This window comes from Carassius gibelio, chromosome A13, assembly GCF_023724105.1.
Source record: "Carassius gibelio isolate Cgi1373 ecotype wild population from Czech Republic chromosome A13, carGib1.2-hapl.c, whole genome shotgun sequence".
In the NCBI taxonomy this organism is placed as follows: domain Eukaryota; kingdom Metazoa; phylum Chordata; class Actinopteri; order Cypriniformes; family Cyprinidae; genus Carassius; species Carassius gibelio.
The window spans coordinates 1966825-1988420 of NC_068383.1; the positions used below are offsets into that span (position 1 = coordinate 1966825).

General features: G+C 36.2%; 1 protein-coding gene across 1 annotated transcript in view; it reads left to right on the plus strand.

Annotated features, from left to right (window-relative positions):
* The first annotated feature begins 2654 nt into the window (after positions 1–2654).
* The window catches only part of LOC128025855 (nidogen-1), a 118148-nt gene continuing 99206 nt past the window's right edge, over positions 2655–21596 (plus strand). The window contains exon 1 of the mRNA XM_052612413.1: positions 2655–3085. Within this exon, the coding sequence (XP_052468373.1) occupies positions 2882–3085 (204 nt within the window). The 5' untranslated portion in view covers positions 2655–2881. The remainder of the gene's footprint in view (positions 3086–21596) is intronic.

Sequence of the window (21596 nt, forward strand, 5' to 3'; positions counted from 1 at the left end):
TGTTTTATTTTCACATAAACTTTTTTCCCTTCAATATTACCAAAATCAAAACAAACACAAAATTTGAATTAGTATTATTTATTTATTTATTTATTTATTTATGTGTTTTCCTTCATTAAGACATTAATTTTAAATAATTGTTTGCGAATAAGTATAAATCTATAAAATATTTTTTTTATTCATTTATTCATTTCAGTTGGACCTAAATCTTAACTATTGTATAAATTACTGTATAAATATTGTATAAATCCTTTTTCTAAAATATATAATAGCCTAGAAGCTCGAAGATTCAATAGAGCAGATTATTTGCTTTACATAATTAAACGCCAGTTACATCTTTATATAAGCAACTTTATACTGTATTATATATATATATATATATATATATATATATATATATATATATATATATATATATATATATATATATATATAATATTATTTAATTTTTTTTTTACTTTTTTTTTTATAATTAGACCATTAATCTTATTTCTTATTTCTTTTTTACATTTTCTTTTAGTTGGACCTAATTCTTAATTATTGGAATTAATCTAAATCCTTTTTTACTAAAATACAGAGCAGTCTACAAACTTGAAACTTCATCAGAATAGAGTCTTTATATTATTTGTGTCCCATTTACATAACGAGACTCCAGTTGCATCTTTATAAGTAACTTTATGCTTTATAAATAGGGGCAACTGCAATTTTATTTATTATTATTATTTTTATTTTACTTTAGTAGAACAAAATCATAAATATTGGAATTAGTAAACTTATTTTTTTTTACTAAAATATGGAATATAGAAACTCTAATAAAATAATAAAAGATTGGCTGTTTACAGGTTTGCACATAACTTCACTGAGCATTTAAATTTGTAAATATCACTATTTATAGTTAATTTTTGTATTTTTGTTTTAGTAATTTTAATTCTTAAAATGTAACCTATTTTTTTTATTATTAATAATAATTGCCAAGGTAACATTTCTAATGTTGTAAGTTTTTCAAATGTAAGTTTTTCATCTAATATTTATATTTGTAATGAATATTCTGACTGTGTTGGCTCTTTTAGACTCCAGACTTGTGTTAGCCGGTCCAGTTATTGCTGTAATCTCATTAAATCTGATTAAATCTCTGCTCTGTTCAGTGTTACTCTAGCCATGAGAACCTCTCTGTGTCTGCGACTGTATTTGTGATTTATTGCTGATGCAGCTTAGGTTCTCATTCACATGGCAGCAAGTCAGAGACAAATACAGCTGGGCCCAGAGGTCAGAGGTCAAGCTGTCACCGTACTCTGACACAGGGCAGCAAAGAGACAAATCAATCACAAGTGTAATAATAATCCCACAAAGGTCATGTGATCGGGTTATCAGGGAGTTAAATGCAACATATTTGGAAACATAATGATTTTTAAATGTAAATTAGGTTAATTCTGTTTACCAGGGCTGCATTTATTTGATCAGAAATACTGTAAAAAAATGTATATATTATTACAATTTTTAAAAAGTGTTTTCTATGTGAATATCTGTTAAAGTGTAATTTATTTCTGTGATGCTCCGCTGTTTTTTCAGCATCATTCCTCCAGTCTTCAGTGTCACATGATCTTCAGAAATCATGAAAATATGATGATTGGCTGCTTAAAAAGAAACCTTTGGGTGCTTTTTTGTGCTTTTATTCATTAAATATGCATTAAATTAATCAAAAGTGACAGTAAAAATTGACTGTAAAAAAGTTGATTGATAATAAAAAGAACAATTATTAATAAATTTGGGTGAAATATATCATATTGTAGACATGATCTTGACTATTGACAGTAAATTCTACTGATTAAAAATATTTGCTCTACCCTTGCATTGTTTGAATTAAAGTCATGAATGTTGCTTTGCAAAACTGAAATACTTCAGAATTAAAAACAGACGGCACACAGGAAGTTAAATTAAAGATGTTCATCCAACAGAGCAATTACATTAGTTCAACATAACAACTAAAAACCTCCAGATCAGACGATTTACAGTGTTTTCTTCAAGGTTTCCCACTTCATGTTGTTTGGCTCCGTAATAGACAATAAGAGCATTCTGGAAAATCCTGCATTCTTCCATCACAATCTCTGAAAAATGTGTTTAGTTAAACATATTTTAACTAAACACTCATTTTATTAAATACAAAGTGTCATTTCAGACACTGAATGTTCTTATAATTTAATGTAAATAGCACAAATGATTGATAAAGTTCATTCCTACTCGAGCTCAGATTAGTTGTAGAGAAGTGATTGAGCAGTAGATGGCGCTGTTACTCAAGATTTCAGCCACAAAGCCACCTCTAGACAGCGTCATGATACACAGGTTAATAGTAAGCCATTCTTAATCAGCCTTATATTTTGGTGACGTCATGACATGAAGCAATACATTTATCTATTAAAAAAAACTTTAGGTCTTGTTTCTAGACAACCTTAAACTAAATTAATGTGATCACATATTTGAAGATTAAATTATTTTACTCACACTGATGGAGAGAGGCACATGGGATACTTGGTAATAACAACTTTTTTGCAGTTTAAAGTGATTTTTGTTTGTTCGAGGACTAGTGCTTCTGCAAAAAATATCACACACGTGTTTGTGACCACCACTCTCGTGACGTCACTGGAGGGACCCCAATTGAACAACCTCAGAGGGTTAGCGCGAGGCACAGGTGTGCGTGCTCTGCGTTTGCAGAATAACAGGTCCATTTTTATTCTTAAATGTTAATTATTAATATGAAAACCTCAAGTGAAAGAGGCTATAAGAGGAAGAGGAAGAGGAGGAGGAGCGCTGCTGGTTGACTCGGTCACTATCCTCCACTGGTCAGTCAGTCTCAGGCAGCTTCAGCCTCGCTTCTGGACTGGAGATGGGTCAGCAGGGGCAGAGATGGTCAGTGTGGATCTTATTATTGGGATTATCTGTGTGTGTCAGCGGGATAACACGACAGGATCTTCTTCCGTTCGGGAGACACGCAGGAGACCGGTCTCTGGAGGAAGGCAACGACGAGACTCAGGAGATCAGGCTGGAGACACCCCTCACTTTCTACGACCGACAGTTCCACCAGATTTACGTGAGTGTTTCAGCTATGAATGATACACACTAGCTTCAGTGATGCTGCATATGATGACATACTTTGATGTAAACAATGTTAAAAAGTAATTATCATATTTACGCACTGATCTGTGGTCGATCTGTTTCATTTGCGCTCCAAGTGCATGTCCAGAAAAGTGAGCGAGATTAGAAAATATCTGCAAGCAACTACATCTGTCTGTTAAATTGTTAGTTACACACTGAAATACTTTTGATCAGGTCAGTTCAGTAATGCAAAAGGTCAGTGCTATATTAGTAAATAGTATTAATCAAGTACATTTCTGAGCTGAAAGGAAACATTCTTAGAACGTTCATGTTCAAGCTGAGAAGAAACAGTGTTACAGGAACGTTAATAGAACGTTCGCTCAAAGTTCTCGTTAAACATCAGCAGAATTTATACATCATTCATGGAACGTTTTTTCTGAAACATTTTAGTTGCTTGTTTCAGAATGTTTAGAAAACACTCCGAAGTAACGTTCCCATAATGTTTGCAAACTTATCAAATTGAACATTCCCTCTTATTTTTTTTTTTTTCAAAGTTATCATAACCAAAAAAAAAAAAAAAAAAAAATGAAAAAAAAAAAATCTAAAAACTGTACGTTTTGAATGAATGAAGTAAGATTTATGTTTTAATAAACGTTCTTGGAAAATATGTTTTATATTAAAACACATAGTGTTTTATAGCATAAATACACACATATACACATGTTTGTGTCTTTAGAATGATTTTGCTTTCATGTTGACTTTGAGTGATTCCTGAATAAGTGTGTAGTGATTTAATCAGATCCTGGACTGTTTCGATGATTTAACCCTCCTGTTGTTTTGAAATCCAGTGCTGTTTTTGTGTTGGGGTCAAACAGACACTCAATGGTTTCCATGCCAAAAATAAAATCAAAGTTATCATAACCAAAAAAAAAAAAAAAAAAAATGAAAAAAAAAAAAATCTAAAAACTGTACGTTTTGAATGAATGAAGTAAGATTTATGTTTTAATAAACGTTCTTGGAAAATATGTTTTATATTAAAACACATAGTGTTTTATAGCATAAATACACACATATACGCATGTTTGTGTCTTTAGAATGATTTTGCTTTCATGTTGACTTTGAGTGATTCCTGAATAAGTGTGTAGTGATTTAATCAGATCCTGGACTGTTTCGATGATTAATAATAATAATCAGTCAAATATCATTTTTGTCACATGAATCTCTTGGTTCTTCCAGATGCTTGCTTTTACAAGTGAGATCTTCCAGGAACCTTTTGAATGTTAACAGAGCTTACAGTAACCCTTTTTTAAAATGTGAGTTCCTCCAGGAACCTTCAGAGCACTTTGAGGTCTCAGTGTAATGAAAGGGTGACTCCAGAATCTCAGAACTGGGAACAAAGTGCTTCAAGGATCCCATGAGTTCCTGCAAGAACTGCAAAGACTATAAAGGTTCCTCCGGAACCATATTATGAGAAAAAGAGCTTTGAGGCACTTAAAATACATTTTAAGGTTCCTGGAGTACTCAAAAGGATACCTGAGGCACCTTTAGTTTTTACAGTGAACACCTGACTTCACTAGCAAAATTGAATTGAAACAACAAGTTCAAAAAGAGCAACATGACCAACATGCGAAATCTCGTTATTTTGAAGTGGGAGATACGGTGTACACTAGGAATTTTGGATATGGACCAAGATGGGTGCAGGGAGTAATTCAAGATATTACAGGACCGGTATCCTATAAAGTAGCAATAGAAGGTGGCCACGTAGTACGACGTCATGTTGATCAATTATTCAGTCGACAACAACCAGAGATCTTGACTAAAGACTTTCCAGATGCCTGGGGTGTTCAAGCTTATGATGCTGATGTTGTGTCAATGGATGCTGATATTCAAATGCCAGAATCACTCAGTATGTCGACAACACCTGAGGTAATTCCAACTGTGGATAACTGGGAGCCTGAGCGTTCGAAATCTGCCTGTCAAAGAAATCAGTTGCCAGATTCACCTAATGCTCAAAGAATGCCTGAATTGACTCAAACTGCAGATAGAAGGGAGCCTGAGAGTGCACCCTCGGGAGGTATACGACGTTCAGTAAGAGAGAGGAAACCACCAGCATATCTTAAATACTTTGTGACTTAAGAAATAGAGTATTCAAAAGAAAAAAAAAATAATAATAATAATTTCACTGTATAAATTGTCCTAGAAGATTTTGTGTCTTGGGAAAGGATGGCCTCTGAGTTAAGTGGAGGGGAAATGTTGTATGTTAAGGGTGATATTATGTTTGTCCAGTAGGAGGCGGGGGCGCACTGGGTGTGTGGCTGTAGCACTGTTAAAAGCAGAGAAGAACACTCAGTGTGGGGGTGCTTGCGCTGTGCTTGCTGGCCATAGAGATGAGTCTCAATAAAGAGAGATCATTCAGAAGTTTCCGTGTTCTCTGAGTTTTCCCTGGTATCTACGATACAACATTTTACCTTTTCACTTGAAATAAACCATGCATGTCATATATTTCAAACAGGGCATCTTGCTTTATTAATATTTATTATGAATGTCTTAATTAACAAACCTAAATAACATAAGGGCAGATCCCTTATGACACTTTGAAGTAACTTTGAAGGGAGTGAGGATAAATAATTTCACTTGATTCAAGTCCTCCATCCTCACGTGTTTTCCTTGCGTCCTTCTATCGCATCCTGAAGAGGTGGAGCTAAGACACGAGGAAAGGAAACGAGGATGCACAAATAAGAATTGAGAAGCACCCATTAACTTAAAGCATATGTCACTATACATTATACACTAAAACTATATGCTATATAACACAACAGTAATAACAAATTATAAGGTGTGCCTAAAGTGGAGGGGAAGCTGCTGGAGGGCTTGTGTTGGTGGAGCAGGTTATTGAAGTAGGAGGGGGTTGCTAGGTCACAGGAGTGTGTGAGCAGCAGAGTTCGAGATGTGATTAGATGTGACTATTTGTTTTAATGGGAGCCAGCTGATCAAGACCGGGGAAAAAGTGTTTCATTGTAAGGAATGGTATCAGAGACTTTGAAAGCAAGATTTTGGGAAGACTGAATGGCAGTAATGGAAATAGTAATGGTTTTAATGTCCTTCTTGTTAAACAGCTGCAACACCACTTCCCTACCCCTCAAGATGAGGTTTATGTAGTTTAATGAGAAATAGTCCAGTGGCTTTATAGCAGGATTTTCTGCAGCCCCGACCTCCCGTTGTATATTATCTGAACCAATCAGGATGCAGCGCACCTGAGTGGAGCACGAGAACAGAGCAGACTGGGCATATGCCTAACTCCAGGTTCACACACTCTGTCTGTGGTGCGTAGCCTTTTTCGAGCCCATGTTAACGGAACAGAACGTTCACACTGCACGCGGTAAAAGATGAGAACAGAAAAGGTTATTAATAGAAAGGTGCGAAAAGATTTAATATCTTGTGGTGAGCACAGAGAGAGTTGTGAGTGCACAGGACACAGGTTGAGAGAGGAGACACGTTGTAAGGCAGCGTGTATCTGTGCCTTATACAGTCTATGATCTGACCACGCACATCTGGTTTTGTTAACAGAGCAAAGGAAATCTGCGTGCGAGCGGATAGATTCTCGCTCATGCATTATTTTAATGTGCTTTCGCGTTACAATAATGCACTTTCGTTGCTGCTTCTGAACCGCGTACACATAACTTACTGTGTACGCACTGCAGATGGAGTACGTGTGAACCGTGGGCAATAAATATATTGGGCAAAACATATAATATCTGAGGCACCGCTACAGTGAGCTTTATGACCAATGCATGGCATCAAAAAAAAAAAAAACATCCTTGAACACGGGTTTTATTTTATTTTTTTATTATAATTTTTTGCCATATGTCTAGATTTTGTTTGACATCTTTACTTAGTGATTATTTTGACTTATGTATGTTCTAGAGACATGTTACAACTTTTTGATAAAGCTCTCATTGGTTTTCTTTTGAAATTATGTTTCAAATTTATACTGAAGGCATTTATGACTGTAAAGCATGTCCTGTGTGTGTCAAAATCGTGATTAAAATCAAAATCTTAAAATTGTTCAAAAAATCGTGATAGGGTTATGTACCGTATTTAAATTCAATTAAATGTTATGTATATAGGGCCAAATCACAACGACAGTTATGTCAGCGCTTTTCATAAAAAAGCAGGTCTAGACAGTACTCTCTGATATTTACAGAAACCCAACAATTCCCACCAAGAGCAAGCACTAGGCAACAGATGCAAGGAAAAACTTCCTTTTAAGTTACAGAAACCACAGCCTAAATTCATTCACTAGTGCATTTTTTTCCCTGATGAGTAGTAGAGGCCAGCAACTTCAAATATCCATTCTCCCTTTGGCTCTTTATGAGTTTTCTCCATACTGAGATCAACAAGAGTAATCTTGCTTTGCAAGATACTATACAATCCACGGTTCTCTGTAAATCGCAAAAGTAATGCAAGTTTTGAATTTATACAACGTTTAATCCCCTTTACACAGGAGAGAAAAAGAATGGATGCTGAGCTGAGAGGTTTTTTAATCCAGCGGGAAATTGATGAGGAATTTATCCAGAAGCTGGAAAATGAAAAGGTAAGCTAAGCCACTTTACATTAGAAGTTTAAATTGGACAGGTCATCACAATACAATTTGATATAAATTCTCACAGCCAGCGATACAATATTTGCAGATACCTTAAAAATTCTGCAAAACGATTCAGTGGTATATCGATCGATTAATCAATATTTGAATATTATTTTCACAAAACCAGTTATGTTTTTATTAACTCACAGGTGCAACCAAAATTTATAAATTGTACATTTAATTAAACTCAAAACTCAAGAACTCTATTCTTGTTCATTTTCATAAATCTTTTTTTAAATGTAATATCAAACTGCAGCTTGGATGTTTTGATTAATAATAATAATAATAATAATAATGATGATAACTTAAAAAATGCAAGTAAATTACAAAATTAAAATTAAAATATGTTTTTTATACATTAAAAGTTTGTTCTTTAGCAGAGCAGATACATTCACATTTCATGTTTCTGAGTGAAACAAAACCAAGTAATTGCAATGATATATAATACAACACTCTGTTAATCTTTGTAACGTAAATCTCCTCAGATGACATAGATGCCTGACAACTTTGTTGTTGTGATTAACGTAAATATGCAATTTATACTTTGCAGTCACAAAAAAAATTATAAAAATGTTTTACTATTTATAGGTCAATCTAAACATGCTCCCAATTTTTGTTTTTACAGATTGATGCATCTGTGATCCCTGTAATGAATGATGGAGACCTGGCAAAGTACATCCCTAAAGCTGGAGATAGAATAGCTACTGTGGCCTTCTGTCGGAAAGCAAATGCATCACTAAACACAAAGAGCAGGAAAGAGTCTATACTGACAAGGCTACGTCAGAGACTATCTGGAGAAGCACCTGTACCTGTGAAAAAAAAGCCATTGGCAGGAAATGCAAATGCCAAAAAAAAGGTTAGACGGGTTGAGCTTGGATGGATGGACTTTAATGAAAAAGACAAACGGTACAAACAAGTAAAGGCAATCAATGGGGGAGGAACAAGACATCTGACAATCGACAAGGATAAAACAGTAGTGGAAATAAAAAAACTAGCTGAAGACCTGTTTTTTCCAAATGGTTTTTCGAAAAAAAAGAAAAGGCTCTCACATTATTCAACTGAAATTGAATCGTCTCAGGTACATGTCAACAGTTGGAGCACTGTGGATAACTTGTATGAAGAAAGCAAAGTAAAAATTCTTAGACTGTATCTTTATACCAAAAGAGTAAATGTGGAGTTGTCCTCTGAGGAAGAGGAAGCAGAGATGCATTTAACTTCAACCCCAACTGTTGATCTCACAGGACATGAGTCACATGCTTCAACTGAGGTACAAGATATGGATGACATAGTTCACCAAGAGATCGACCTCGAGATTATAATTGGGCCTGTGGCAACTGAAGATGTGCAGTTGGATGACACTGTGTCATGGAATGACCTGCCACCACAGAGCCCAGGCGAACCTCAACCAGCTCCTTCAACTGAACAGCCACCGCAGGGATTTGGCGGCCTTGTTACAGAGCCATGGAATGACCAGACACTGGGTGAACGTGCTTCGGTTACACTGATTATTAGGCGGGGGCATTGTCTCACTGATCTAATCAAAGCCTTCACAAACCCAGATATTTTAAACACTGATGTGTTTATTAAGATGCGCCTACCTAATGGAAAACTTGAAGAAGGAGAGGGAAGTGGAGTGACCCGGGACTGCTTCACAGAGTTTTGGACAGACTTTTATGAAAGGTGCACCATGGGCGGGGATGTGAAAGTACCCTTTATTAGGCATGATTATCAGTGTGAAGAGTGGCAGGCTATCGCTAGAATCTTAGTAGTAGGGTGGAAGATTGCTCGCTATTTCCCAGTGAAACTGGCGACACCATTCCTTGAAGAGGTACTGTACTCCACAACCTTCAGCAGCTTAAAGGACACCTTCTTGCAGTATGTGTCTGAACAGGAGAGAGAGGTCCTTCAAAAGGCTTTGGAGGACTTTGACTCTGTTGAGAGTGATTCACTATTTGATGCTCTTGAGCCACACGAGTGCCAGCAGGTTCCTACAAAGGACAATCTGATCCCACTGCTCTCACAGATGGGACACAAATCTCTCATACAGGCACCAATGTATGTAATCGAGTGTTGGCGTCCTATTGTGGTGCACTTAGCAAGTGTGTTGCCACCAGATGCTCTGCATCATGTCATAGATCAGAAGACCCCAACTGGGAAAGCTGTAAAGGACCTCCTGCAGTTTCCAGATGTGATGTCTGCACCCGAAAAAGCTACCTGAAGAGATATGTAGGTGAAGTTGATCTGAGAACCCTCCAGCTTTTCCTCCGCTTCTGCACTGGTTCAAATTTGATGGAAAAACCAATTAAGATAGAGTTCATTGAAACCTCAGACTTCGAGCGAAGACCACAATCGCATACATGTGGCTGCCTTTTAAAGCTACCTGTAGGATACAACAATTATCCAGACCTCCGCAGTGATTTCAATACTATCCTCACAAGCTCAGTATGGGTAATGGATATCATCTAGGCCAGAAGGGTGAGTGCCAATAGGTAGCACCAACAATTTCTGGAAAGAACATATAACATATAATGTTTAAGTTGCAAAAGGCATGATTTCAGCATTTAACTTTTTGTTCTTATTATTTAACACAAGCTCTCTTTGACATTGGATTATCTTTAAAATGTGCATCCTGATTGAATTAAAGCTAGCAGAATTTGCATTCACAGAATGCTGATATTTGATTGTGACTGAGTGCATATTTGCAAAAAGATTTAATGTTCACATCTTTATAGTACACATAGTGTATAAACACAAGTAATTGAATATATGCTCTTTAAAGTACAAAAGGCATTGCATAAGCATGTATTGTTTCCTTAGAAATTGGTGGGACAAATTCCTCACATTGAAGTTACTTACACAATGTGTATCTGATATGAATAAAACGTGTCGAATTATAATGGAAAGGATTATTATTACCTCTTCCATATACATCAGTGTGTATTTTACAAACTCTATTGTAACTAGAAACTGCATGGGATATGCAATAGTCCAAACAAAAAAAAGATAAAATCTGAGTTATGATAGCATAAAGTAGATAATTTACAGAAAGCCAATTCTAATGTTTAATAAGCGTAAAACAAACAACTTCCAAAAAGTCAGTGTTTTAATATTTGTAGTATATTTAAGTAGTTTTAATTCAGACAGATGTGTCTTAAAAGTGGTATTGCTTTCCTCTTAAGATAAGGGGTTGTACTTCAACCACTTTTTTTTCCAGCATTTTTGCAATAGAAGTTCCACATGTATTAAAAGAAATAAGTATCCTTGATAAGCTCAAGTTACCTACTCTATGGTTCATCGTTCGAGATTTGCATATTATGTTTTAGTTTAATTATTAATTATTTAGTTAAATTAGTAATTAGATTTACTGAAAATACTTGCATTCTAAAATCTAATGCGCTCTCTTATAATTGTGAAGGGTTACTTTTTTGCCTTTTGTTTATATAGAGAGTAGGTGTTATTTGTTTATTGCTCCTTTTTCAGTAGACTGTTCAGGTCTGTTTAACATGGGTGTATTGTGAGCTATTAATGTAACCCAGGGTTAAGAAATTAACAGGATTTTAGGAGGGAATAGAACCAAATTTGAATTGCAGGTACAGATTGGTGATTGGGGGGTGGGATCAATGTGTGCTCTCACGTGCAGGAGGTAATTTTCCACTAACATTTACTGGCCTAAAGAGGAATGGATAAATATACTGGGAAATATCTGTAGTTTTTCCCCAACATTTTGTTAATCTATATGATTTAAAACTATGAAATAATGTGTCTGTAATGTGACTTCAGAAAAGGGATTGGCATCCTGCCCTTTATTATATTTGAATTGCAGAAATGTTATAAAGACATTAGTTAACTCCTGTTCTGAGTGCCTGTTGTATAATTGCTGACATTCACCTTAGCCTAAATAAGGCTTACTGTTCAAATAAGATAAATAAATTTAAAAACAAGATTTTACTTTGCATTTGTGTGGTTGCTTTTTCAATGATGTAACATAGTTGCATAGACATGGACAAGACTCCGTTAACTGATTCATTGTAAAGTGCATAATGCATAGTGCAGTGCATAATGTTATACACCATCCAAACACCCGGAACCCCTCTAATGCTCTGAAAACTTCTCAGGATACCCAAAGGGAAGGACCATACACAGTTCTTAAAAAATAAGCATGATGGACTGACTGACTTTAATGACATGTTTATTCAATTTATTTCACACATTTAATATACAGATTCTAAATTACAGCTTTGCTTACTTGCTTACACCTCCTTCTCAGCTGCAGGTGGAGATTTGAGCTAAATGAAGTTAAACTAATGACTGTTCAAAAATCCCTGTGATGTTATACCCTATGGGTGGGCAAGTAAACACCAAGAACAAACAAACATTTTCTATTTAGATATGATTTTCTTTGTTGTGAATATTATTAAGTTATTTTGGAAGGTTAACATTAAGCTTGAAGAAAATGAACTGATTGCACATGGCTGCAGTATTATTAGGTTATTAATTTCTTAATTGTAAACTGTCGGAAGTCACTGAGATTACTATGCAGACTAAAATAAGAATTCAGTATTTATAATGTAATAACTGGGACTGTTAAAAACAAACAGATGGTAGACTTGAACTGGGTGACAATCAAATTACCGTTGCTTCAGTGGCTCCCCAATTACTGAGGTTGACTGCATGTCACTGTCAGTCAGGTAAGAATAGTGGAATATTCTCCATAGGCACAATCACAATAAAGATTCACACCATGCCATGGGATTTTACTGTTCTAGCAGACAACTCTCAGGCCTGCTCACAAACAATATAGCAACTGCATGTAAGTTTTGAAAATGATCTGCTGTTTTTTGTACATTTAGATTTGATGTATTGGCTTTCAGTGGTTCTGATCTTTTTAAAATATGCTGGGCACAAACGAACTTAAACTTAGTTCAACTTAATACATTTGTTTAAATGTAGCTAAAATCAATTGTGTTGAACCACTTTATGTAAAAACAATTAGTAAATTCAGCAAATTCAATAAATCATTTTTTTCATTGTATGTGGAACACATGAAATAAAGCAAGTGATTCGTCCCATCTTCTCTGGGTTTGCATGAGTGTTCACTAATTCTGGTGTGGTGTTGAAAAGGGTCTTCCCATTATTGGTGAGTTGTCTTGGCAGAAACAAAGGGTGACATTCATGCAGTTTGCTACAGAAACACATTTGGGCGGATGATATTCCTCAGTGATACATACAAGTCAAGTGCTTGTGACATACTCCTATAATATATCACGTGCTCCGACACGCAGAAGCGGTGTCTGATTCATCATGAACGAACTGAGTCTTTTCTAAATAAACTTTAATCGGATCGCGAATCGCACCAAACGATTCGTTTACGAATTAGAATGATCCGATTGCAGCTGTTCTGGAGTGGACCACTCACTGATTCAAATGAACCGTTTAGTGCGAGTCTCCAGAAGTAAGAACCGGGAGATCTTGTGAGCGCGCGTGCGTCTGATGTTGCTAAAAGTAGTTATTAATGTCGAAATTTAGGATTAATTATTGTAACTGAAAATCATATTTAGGTCAAAATTGTCAGTTGTTTGGGAACTAAATCCGCTGTAAAGAGTGATCTGTTTAAGCCCACTGAAATGCTCCAGTGCAAACGCAGACACATCAATCAGCGTCTCTGTGTTTTAGGTTAAAAAATTAAATTAAATAACCTTAAACTAACACAGATTAAATAAAATAACTCATGCATGTCCAAATTCCCCGCTCCCGTAATATTAACAGTTTTATTAAAATGCTACCATGACATCTGTTTTTATATTGTGTATTAACAGTAACGTTATACATATGTATATTGTTCGGATTAACTAGACGAGTAACGTTAGACAGACATGAATGTTTATTCATAACAGTACTGAAAATAAGTAAATATTGTAGCTGATGCTAAATGTCTAGCTAACAAGCTTGCTGGTGCTAACTTGAGGTAATTTTTATAAATAATGTCCAATTTTTTTTATTTAACCACCTATATATATATATATGTGTCATGATTCTGCCCTTGTGTCCTTGATTTTTCCTAGTCTTGAGGCAGGATCATGGCAGACCCGTGTTTTGTGTACAAGCACATGGCCTTGTCTTTGGGCCATGTGCTTGTGTTGTCTCGTTCCCTTGCCCCGCCCCCCTTGTTATCCTTGTCTTGTTGTGATTGCCTTATCTGTGCCACCTGTCGTGTCTTAATTGTTCCCCTATTTAGCTTTCCTAGTGTGCTCTGTCTTACGTCGGTTCATTGTGATTGTTCAACTTATGTGTTCCTCACCTGTGATTGTGATTTGTACCTGTACCTCTGATGTGATTGTTTCCTCAAACTGTTCCACGTATTGCCATCCCTGAAGAAGTCTTTGTATACCGTGAGTGTTTGCTTATAGTTAGTGTTCTCCTGTCTTGAGTCTTTGTTTATCTCGTCTAGTCAGTCTATTTAGTATTTGCTGTATCTGCCCTAGTCCTGTTTTCCCCCTCGTGGGTTTTGTTTTCCCCTTTTTGTGAATAAACCCCTTGTTTTGTGATTCCCTGTCTGCACTTGAGTTCCTCCCTTGCAAACCCTGACAATATGTATATAGATTACATCTAGGGACAAAAGAAAGGATGTGATTTTCAGAACATGGTAACTAGTAATTATCAAAGAGGGGAAGAGATGCACCCCGTTTGGCCAGGGGTGTTTTTACACCACAGACAAGGTTTGAGAAGGAAAAAATCATTATGAAAATATAATTATATATTCCTTAAAATGTTCTTCCTAACTTCAGGCCTTATTATCATGTCATATATAACTGTGATGTTCTGTAAAACCACAAACTTTAAAACACTTTCACAGATCACAGATTCCAAAATAATATTTGGTAGCTCAACTATTAATAGTTCTAATAATAAATCATCATATTTTCATGATTTCTAAAGATCATGTGACACTGAAGACTGGAGGAATGATGCTGAAAATACAGCTGCACATCACAGAAATAGATTATATTTTAAAGGATATTAAAATACAAACCATTATTTTATATATTTTGATAATTTAGAATTATTACTGAAATACAACCTTTTTTGTTTCAAACAGTTCAATGAACAATAATAAATGAAGTACCTGGAGCTGACAATGAAGTAAATGTATAATAATTAGCAAAGATGATTAATTTAGCGCTGTAAACGCGCGTGTGAGGGGCGGAGACGCGCCGCGGAGCGTCAGACGCGCGTGAGGACCAAACAGCAGAACGGTAGGAAACTTCACTCCTCTTATTATTTCTCTTTTACTATAGCGATTTATTTTTAGACACGTGATCTGAGTCTTACATAGATTTGTAGAGTTATTAGAGTATAGAGTTAGAGAAATTGAGTTTTTTTTTTTTTTTTACATTCTTTGGTCGAAGTTTTCAGATCGGCAATTCGGAGCCTGTTCGCGACTCTGTTGATTCAGATCGGCACTTCGGAGCCTGTTCGCGACTCTGTTGATTCAGATCGGCACTTCGGAGCCTGTTCGCGACTCGTTTGATTCAGATCGGCACTTCGCAGCCTGTTCGCGACTCGGTTGATTCAGATCGGCAATTCGGAGCCTGTTCGCGACTCGGTTGATTCAGATCGGCACTTCGGAGCCTGTTCGCGACTCGGTTGATTCAGATCGGCACTTCGGAGCCTGTTCGCGACTCGGTTGATTCAGATCGGCACTTCGGAGCCTGTTCGCGACTCGGTTGATTCAGATCGGCACTTCGGAGCCTGTTCGCGACTCGGTTGATTCAGATCGGCACTTCGGAGCCTGTTCGCGACTCGGTTGATTCAGATCGGCACTTCGGAGCCTGTTCGCGACTCGGTTGATTCAGATCGGCACTTCGGAGCCTGTTCGCGACTCGGTTGATTCAGATCGGCACTTCGGAGCCAGTTCGCGAATCGGTTGATTCAGATCGGCACTTCGGAGCCAGTTCGCGAATCGGTTGATTCAGATCGGCACTTCGGAGCCTGTTCGCGACTCAATATGTATATTGTTTGGATTAACTAGACGAGTAAGGTTAGACAGACATGAATGTTTATTCATAACAGTACTGAAAATAAGTAAATATTGTAGCTGATGCTAAATGTCTAGTTAACAAGCTTGCTGGTGCTAACTTGAGGTAATTTTTATAAATAATGTCCAAATATTTTTATTCAACCACCTATATATATGTATATAGATTACATCTAGGGACAAAAGAAAGGATGTGATGTTCAGAACATGGTAACTAGAAGGAAAAAAAATCATTATGAAAATATAATTATATTTTCCTTAAAATGTTCTTCCTAACTTCAGGCCTTATTATCATGTCATATATAACTGTGATGTTCTGTAAAACCACAAACTTTAAAACACTTTCACAGATCACAGATTCCAAAATAATATTTGGTAGCTCAACTATTAATAGTTCTAATAATAAATCATCATATTTTCATGATTTCTAAAGATCATGTGACACTGAAGACTGGAGGAATGATGCTGAAAATACAGCTGCACATCACAGAAATAGATTATATTTTAAATGATATTAAAAAAGAGACCATTATTTTATATATTTTATTTTGATAATTTAGAATTATTACTAAAAATACAAACTTTTTTTGTTTCAAACAGTTCAATGAACAATAATAAATGAAGTACCTGGAGCTGACAATGAAGTAAATGTATAATAATTAGCAAAGATGATTAATTTAGCGCTGTAAACGCGCGTGTGAGGGGCGGAGACGTGCCGCGGAGCGTCAGACGCGCGTGAGGACCAAACACAGCAGAATGGTAGGAAATTTCACTCCTCTTATTATTTCTCTTTTACTATAGCGATTTATTTTTAGACACGTGATCTGAGTCTTTCATAGATTTGTAGAGTTATTAGAGTATAGAGTTAGAGAAATTGAGTTATTTTTTTTTTTACATTCTTTGGTCGAAGTTTTCAGATCGGCAATTCGGAGCCTGTTCGCGACTCTGTTGATTCAGATCGGCACTTCGGAGCCTGTTCGCGACTCGGTTGATTCAGAATGGCACTTCACAGCCTGTTCGCGACTCGGTTGATTCAGATCGGCACTTTAGTTGCCTGTTCGCGACTCGATTTATTCAGATCGGCACTTCGGAGCCTGTTCGCGACTCGGTTGATTCAGATCGGCACTTTAGTTGCCTGTTCGCGACTCGATTGATTCAGATCGGCACTTCGGAGCCTGTTCGCGACTCGGTTGATTCAGATCGGCACTTCGGAGCCTGTTCGCGACTCGGTTGATTCAGATCGGCACTTCGGAACCTGTTCGCGACTCGGTTGATTCAGATCGGCACTTCGGAGCCTGTTCGCGACTCGGTTGATTCAGATCGGCACTTCGGAACCTGTTCGCGACTCGGTTGATTCAGATCGGGACATCGGAGCATGTTTGAGATTTTTTTTAATTCAGATCTGGACATCGAAGCAGGAAGTGTTTGTCAAACAGTTAAATGGTGATAAATGAATATTTGGACTTGAGGCTTTTTTTTACTTGTCGATTCAGCATGTACATGGACCCACACACAATGGTGGACACACTCTAGACTTAATCATCAGTAGAGCTCTAAACTTTTCATCCATTGTTATTAAGGACGTTATTCATAACCGTACTGAAAATAAGTAAATATTGTTAGCTCATGCTAACTGTCTAGCTAACAAACTTGCTGGTGCTAACTTGAGGTAATTTTTATAAATAATGTCCAAATATTTTTATTCAGCCACCTATATATAAATAATATATAATTATATTTTCCTTAAAATCTTCAGGCCTTATTATCATGTCATATATAACTGTGATGTTCTGTAAAACAACAAACTTTAAAATACTTTGTTCTTACTGGTGAAAATCAGATGGTCATCTCTGTTTTCTCTCAGGTACATCACAGTGTATGCTTCACAGTTAACATTACTCTCATCAGTGTAGTCCATATCAACAACAAAAATATATCTTGACTCCATATAGTGGTTATTTTGGAAAAAATCCCAGGTATTTTGAGCAGCAGGATTATAAAAAAAATAAAATTAAAAAATATAAAATTAAATTAGCCTATATAAAATTGCAAACATCTATCTTTCAGTACTTTTTTACTTAAGTACATAAATTTTTTTTACTGGAGTAATATTTTATTATACGTATCTGTACTTTTACTCAAGTACTTGATTTGTGTACTTCGTTCACAACTGCGACTTGGTACCGAAGTACCGGGTCTATTGACAACACTATACCATAAACAAGATAATTTACAATGTCTAAGTATGAGGATGAAGGTAGCAATGCGGGGTCAGCACTCCGACTTAATGCAGTCAGCTCATATGGATCTATGTTATGAATGGATGACAATTTCTCCGTATAATGGTCCCTGGCATCTTTATTGAATATATCTCGGTACGGCCTTTTCTCAATCTTCTTGTGTTTCTCTAGGTTTGCGAGTTATATTTACTTATTATCTAGATAGTTATCTAAGTAGTTATATTAGTTATTTATTGTATTATTTACTTCTATTCTTGTAATCGTGGTTGTTTCAGTACCTCAAAAATGGCGCCGCGTTGACCTCACACACAACAAAACCACGTGTCAGACAAAGAGCGATTGACAGTATCAAGGTCGCGTCAGCTGAGGCTCCTGCAGTCTGTCATACATGCAGAGAAATCAAAACTATAAGAACAGCATACACAAAAAACAAACATTGCGATACAAAAAATATAAATATTCTGTATAATATGTGCAACATCACACGACCAGGAATGATGTTTTTCCGACTTTCAGCTCGATTGCAAATGTGATATTGAGTTAAATACACAAGTAATACTGACTTACATTTAAGAGACATTGTGGATTTTTACTTCATTTCAAACAAAAATAATTCTAAGCAAAGCCAAAGCAGAACAGTCGCGCATCTCCGAGCAACAGTCTTTTGTTACTAAATGATTCATTTTTAAACGATTCAATGATTCAGTGAGCCATTTATAAAACGGTTACCTCCTTCATTTAAAGGGGGGGTGAAATGCTATTTCATGCATACTGAGTTTTTTACACTGTTAAAGAGTTGGATTCCCATGCTAAACATGGACAAAGTTTCAAAAATTAATTTGTACGTTTTCTGTTCCAAAAATACTCCTTCCGGTTTGTCACACGTTTCGGAAAGTTTTTTTCGAGTATGGCTCTGTGTGACGTTAGATGGAGCGGAATTTCCTTATATGGGTCCTGAGGCACTTCTGCCGGAAGAGCGCGTGCTCCCGTATAGCAGAGCACTGAGAGCACAACAGACTTCACTGATCAGAGCGAGAGCATCGCGAAATGTTTTTGGTTGCCAGGGCAAGACAACCCTGCACAGATTACCAAAAGAGAAACAGCATTAAGGGACCAGTGGATGGAGTTTATTTTTACAGAGCATCAACGGAGTTGTGCAAGTGTTTGTGTTTGTTCCCTGCATTTCGAAGATGCTTGTTTTACAAACAAAGCCCAGTTTGACGACGGATTTGCGTATCGTTTATTTCTTAAGGATGATGCAATCCCAACGAAATAGGGTCACGATTGTGTGTTGGAACCACAGGTGGTGAGTAAAACTGCTTCAAATATCTCCGCCTCCTTGTTAGTGCGTCCCCTCCCACGCCGGAGACCCGGGTTCGAGCCCCGCTCGGAGCGAGTCGTTGCTGCTGCTGCTCTCGTTCAGTTTCAGCCTTCACAGCTGTCACAGCTTCCAAACGCTGTCAACGCAACTCACGCTCGTGATTCTTTAGCTCCGCCCACACGTCAAGCCTCCAGGCGCTCGTGTTTTTCCGGGACAAATCGGTACAGACTATCTTTCTCTTATGAATATAATAAAACTAAATACTTTTTGGAATTATGAAGGATGCAGTACTACTCTATAGGTACTCAAGATTAACATGATATTGAGTGAAAACGAGCATTTCACCCCCCCTTTAATGAATGAATCAGCCGTTTGAATGAATCGGTTGAATCAATGATTCACTTATTAAAACAGTGACTTGTCACCACCAGCATCTGTCTTCTACGTTTCCATCGAAAACTAATAAATTATAGTTTTTATTTTATTTAAAATAAAAACGATTACAAAGGAAATGTTTACTGTTCATGTTTTTTTATTGTATGGAAAAATCCCATTTAAAAAAAAAACAGACCGCCATTACATTTTTCCATTCGCGCACCCCCTTTTTTTCGAACTAGTTTTCTAACTAGAAAAACTGTCTTGATTGAATGTGTAAACGATAAAATGTGTAAACTCAGACTTTTATGAAATAAACTAAACTCTTACCCGTGCTTCCCGTTCTTCATTCGCCATGCTGGATTACTGATGTAAAGGCTTAATTTCCGTTCTAATTAATCCATATTGCGCAAAATTTGCGCAGAATCGTGCTCCTTGAATTCACTCAGTGGCTTATGATATGATTGGTTGAATGGTAAGCTCGCATCTGATTGGGTAAAGAGTACGACAGACCCATAGACATCATATATACCTATATATGTCTTTTTATTTTTTTTTATTTAACATTGCACAGGGGATACAGAATCAAACACAAAAAATAAAATACAAAATAATACAAAACACTCAGAGTAAAGCAAGGCAGTAGATAAGGGATAGTCTACGGAAAAAAAAAATTCACAAAAGATTCATAGACATTACAAATATAAAAGAGGAATAAAAGTAAATAGAAATAAATAACACTGGGAATAAACAAATAAATAATAAAACTTCAGAAATTCAGGAAGTAACTTATAATGAAACCATAATTTCTTTAAGCAGCAAAGAAGTTTTAGCAGCTTTCTTATTAGCTGATAAACAAAGAGAGTCATAAAATAATTTAAGATCAACACAAAAAAGCTTAAAATTGGGCTTTGAAAAAGTTACTTTACACTTATGAAGATGAAACGCGCCACATAAAGTGAGCAATTTTAATCTGTCATCCATCTCCTTTGACCCAGTGTCCCAAATCAAAAACAGCACATTCACAACCTCAAATGTAAAGAGTTTGTAATAAACAGAAAATATAAGCCAGGCTACTTTTTTCCAAAACTCTTTTGCATAATCACATTCAAAAAACAGATGTGGTATTGTTTCAAGATTAGAATTACAGAATGTGCAGTGAGAAGATATGTCGAAGTTAAATTTAGAAAGGAGAGAGTTACAGGGATAGTAATTATGTAGAATTTTAAAGTGAAGCTCTTTCCACTTGTTAGGTAACAGAAACTTATTAATGCCAGTCCATATATTAATTGTAGAAAGAGAAGGATAATTCAATTTCCATTTAAAAAAAGCTTTGGGATGACAACTAGACTTCCTAATAAGACATTTTCTAATCCAAAAGTTATTACATTTGACATTGGAAAGCTCCAAACCTCCAATAGACAATTGGGGCTTTTCACAAACGGATATTCTGTAGCTACAGAATGACCTCACCATATGCAAAAGTTTAGGTGAAATAGAATTAGTAACCCAGTTATAAACTTTAGGTGATGAACTTACTCCAAAAAGGTTGATAAATTAATTGTAGGAATAAAAGTTACCATCCTTATTCAATAAATCCAAAATAAAAATAACACCTTTGTCAACCCAATCCTTAATAAAGATAGATTTTTTTCCACGAAGCACATTCTGATTGTTCCATATAATACTCCTATGAGGGGAAAAATTGTGGCAAAAGGCAAGCTTACAGGCCTCCAAGGCTTGCTTATGAAAATTAGCAAGCTTGAGCGGAAGTTTGTTGCATTTAAAATCGCAAGACAATAAAAAATTCAACTCTCCACATTTTTCAAATATAAATTTAGGTATGTAAAAAGGGAGTCCATCTGGACCAGGGCTTTTATTGAGGGGGGC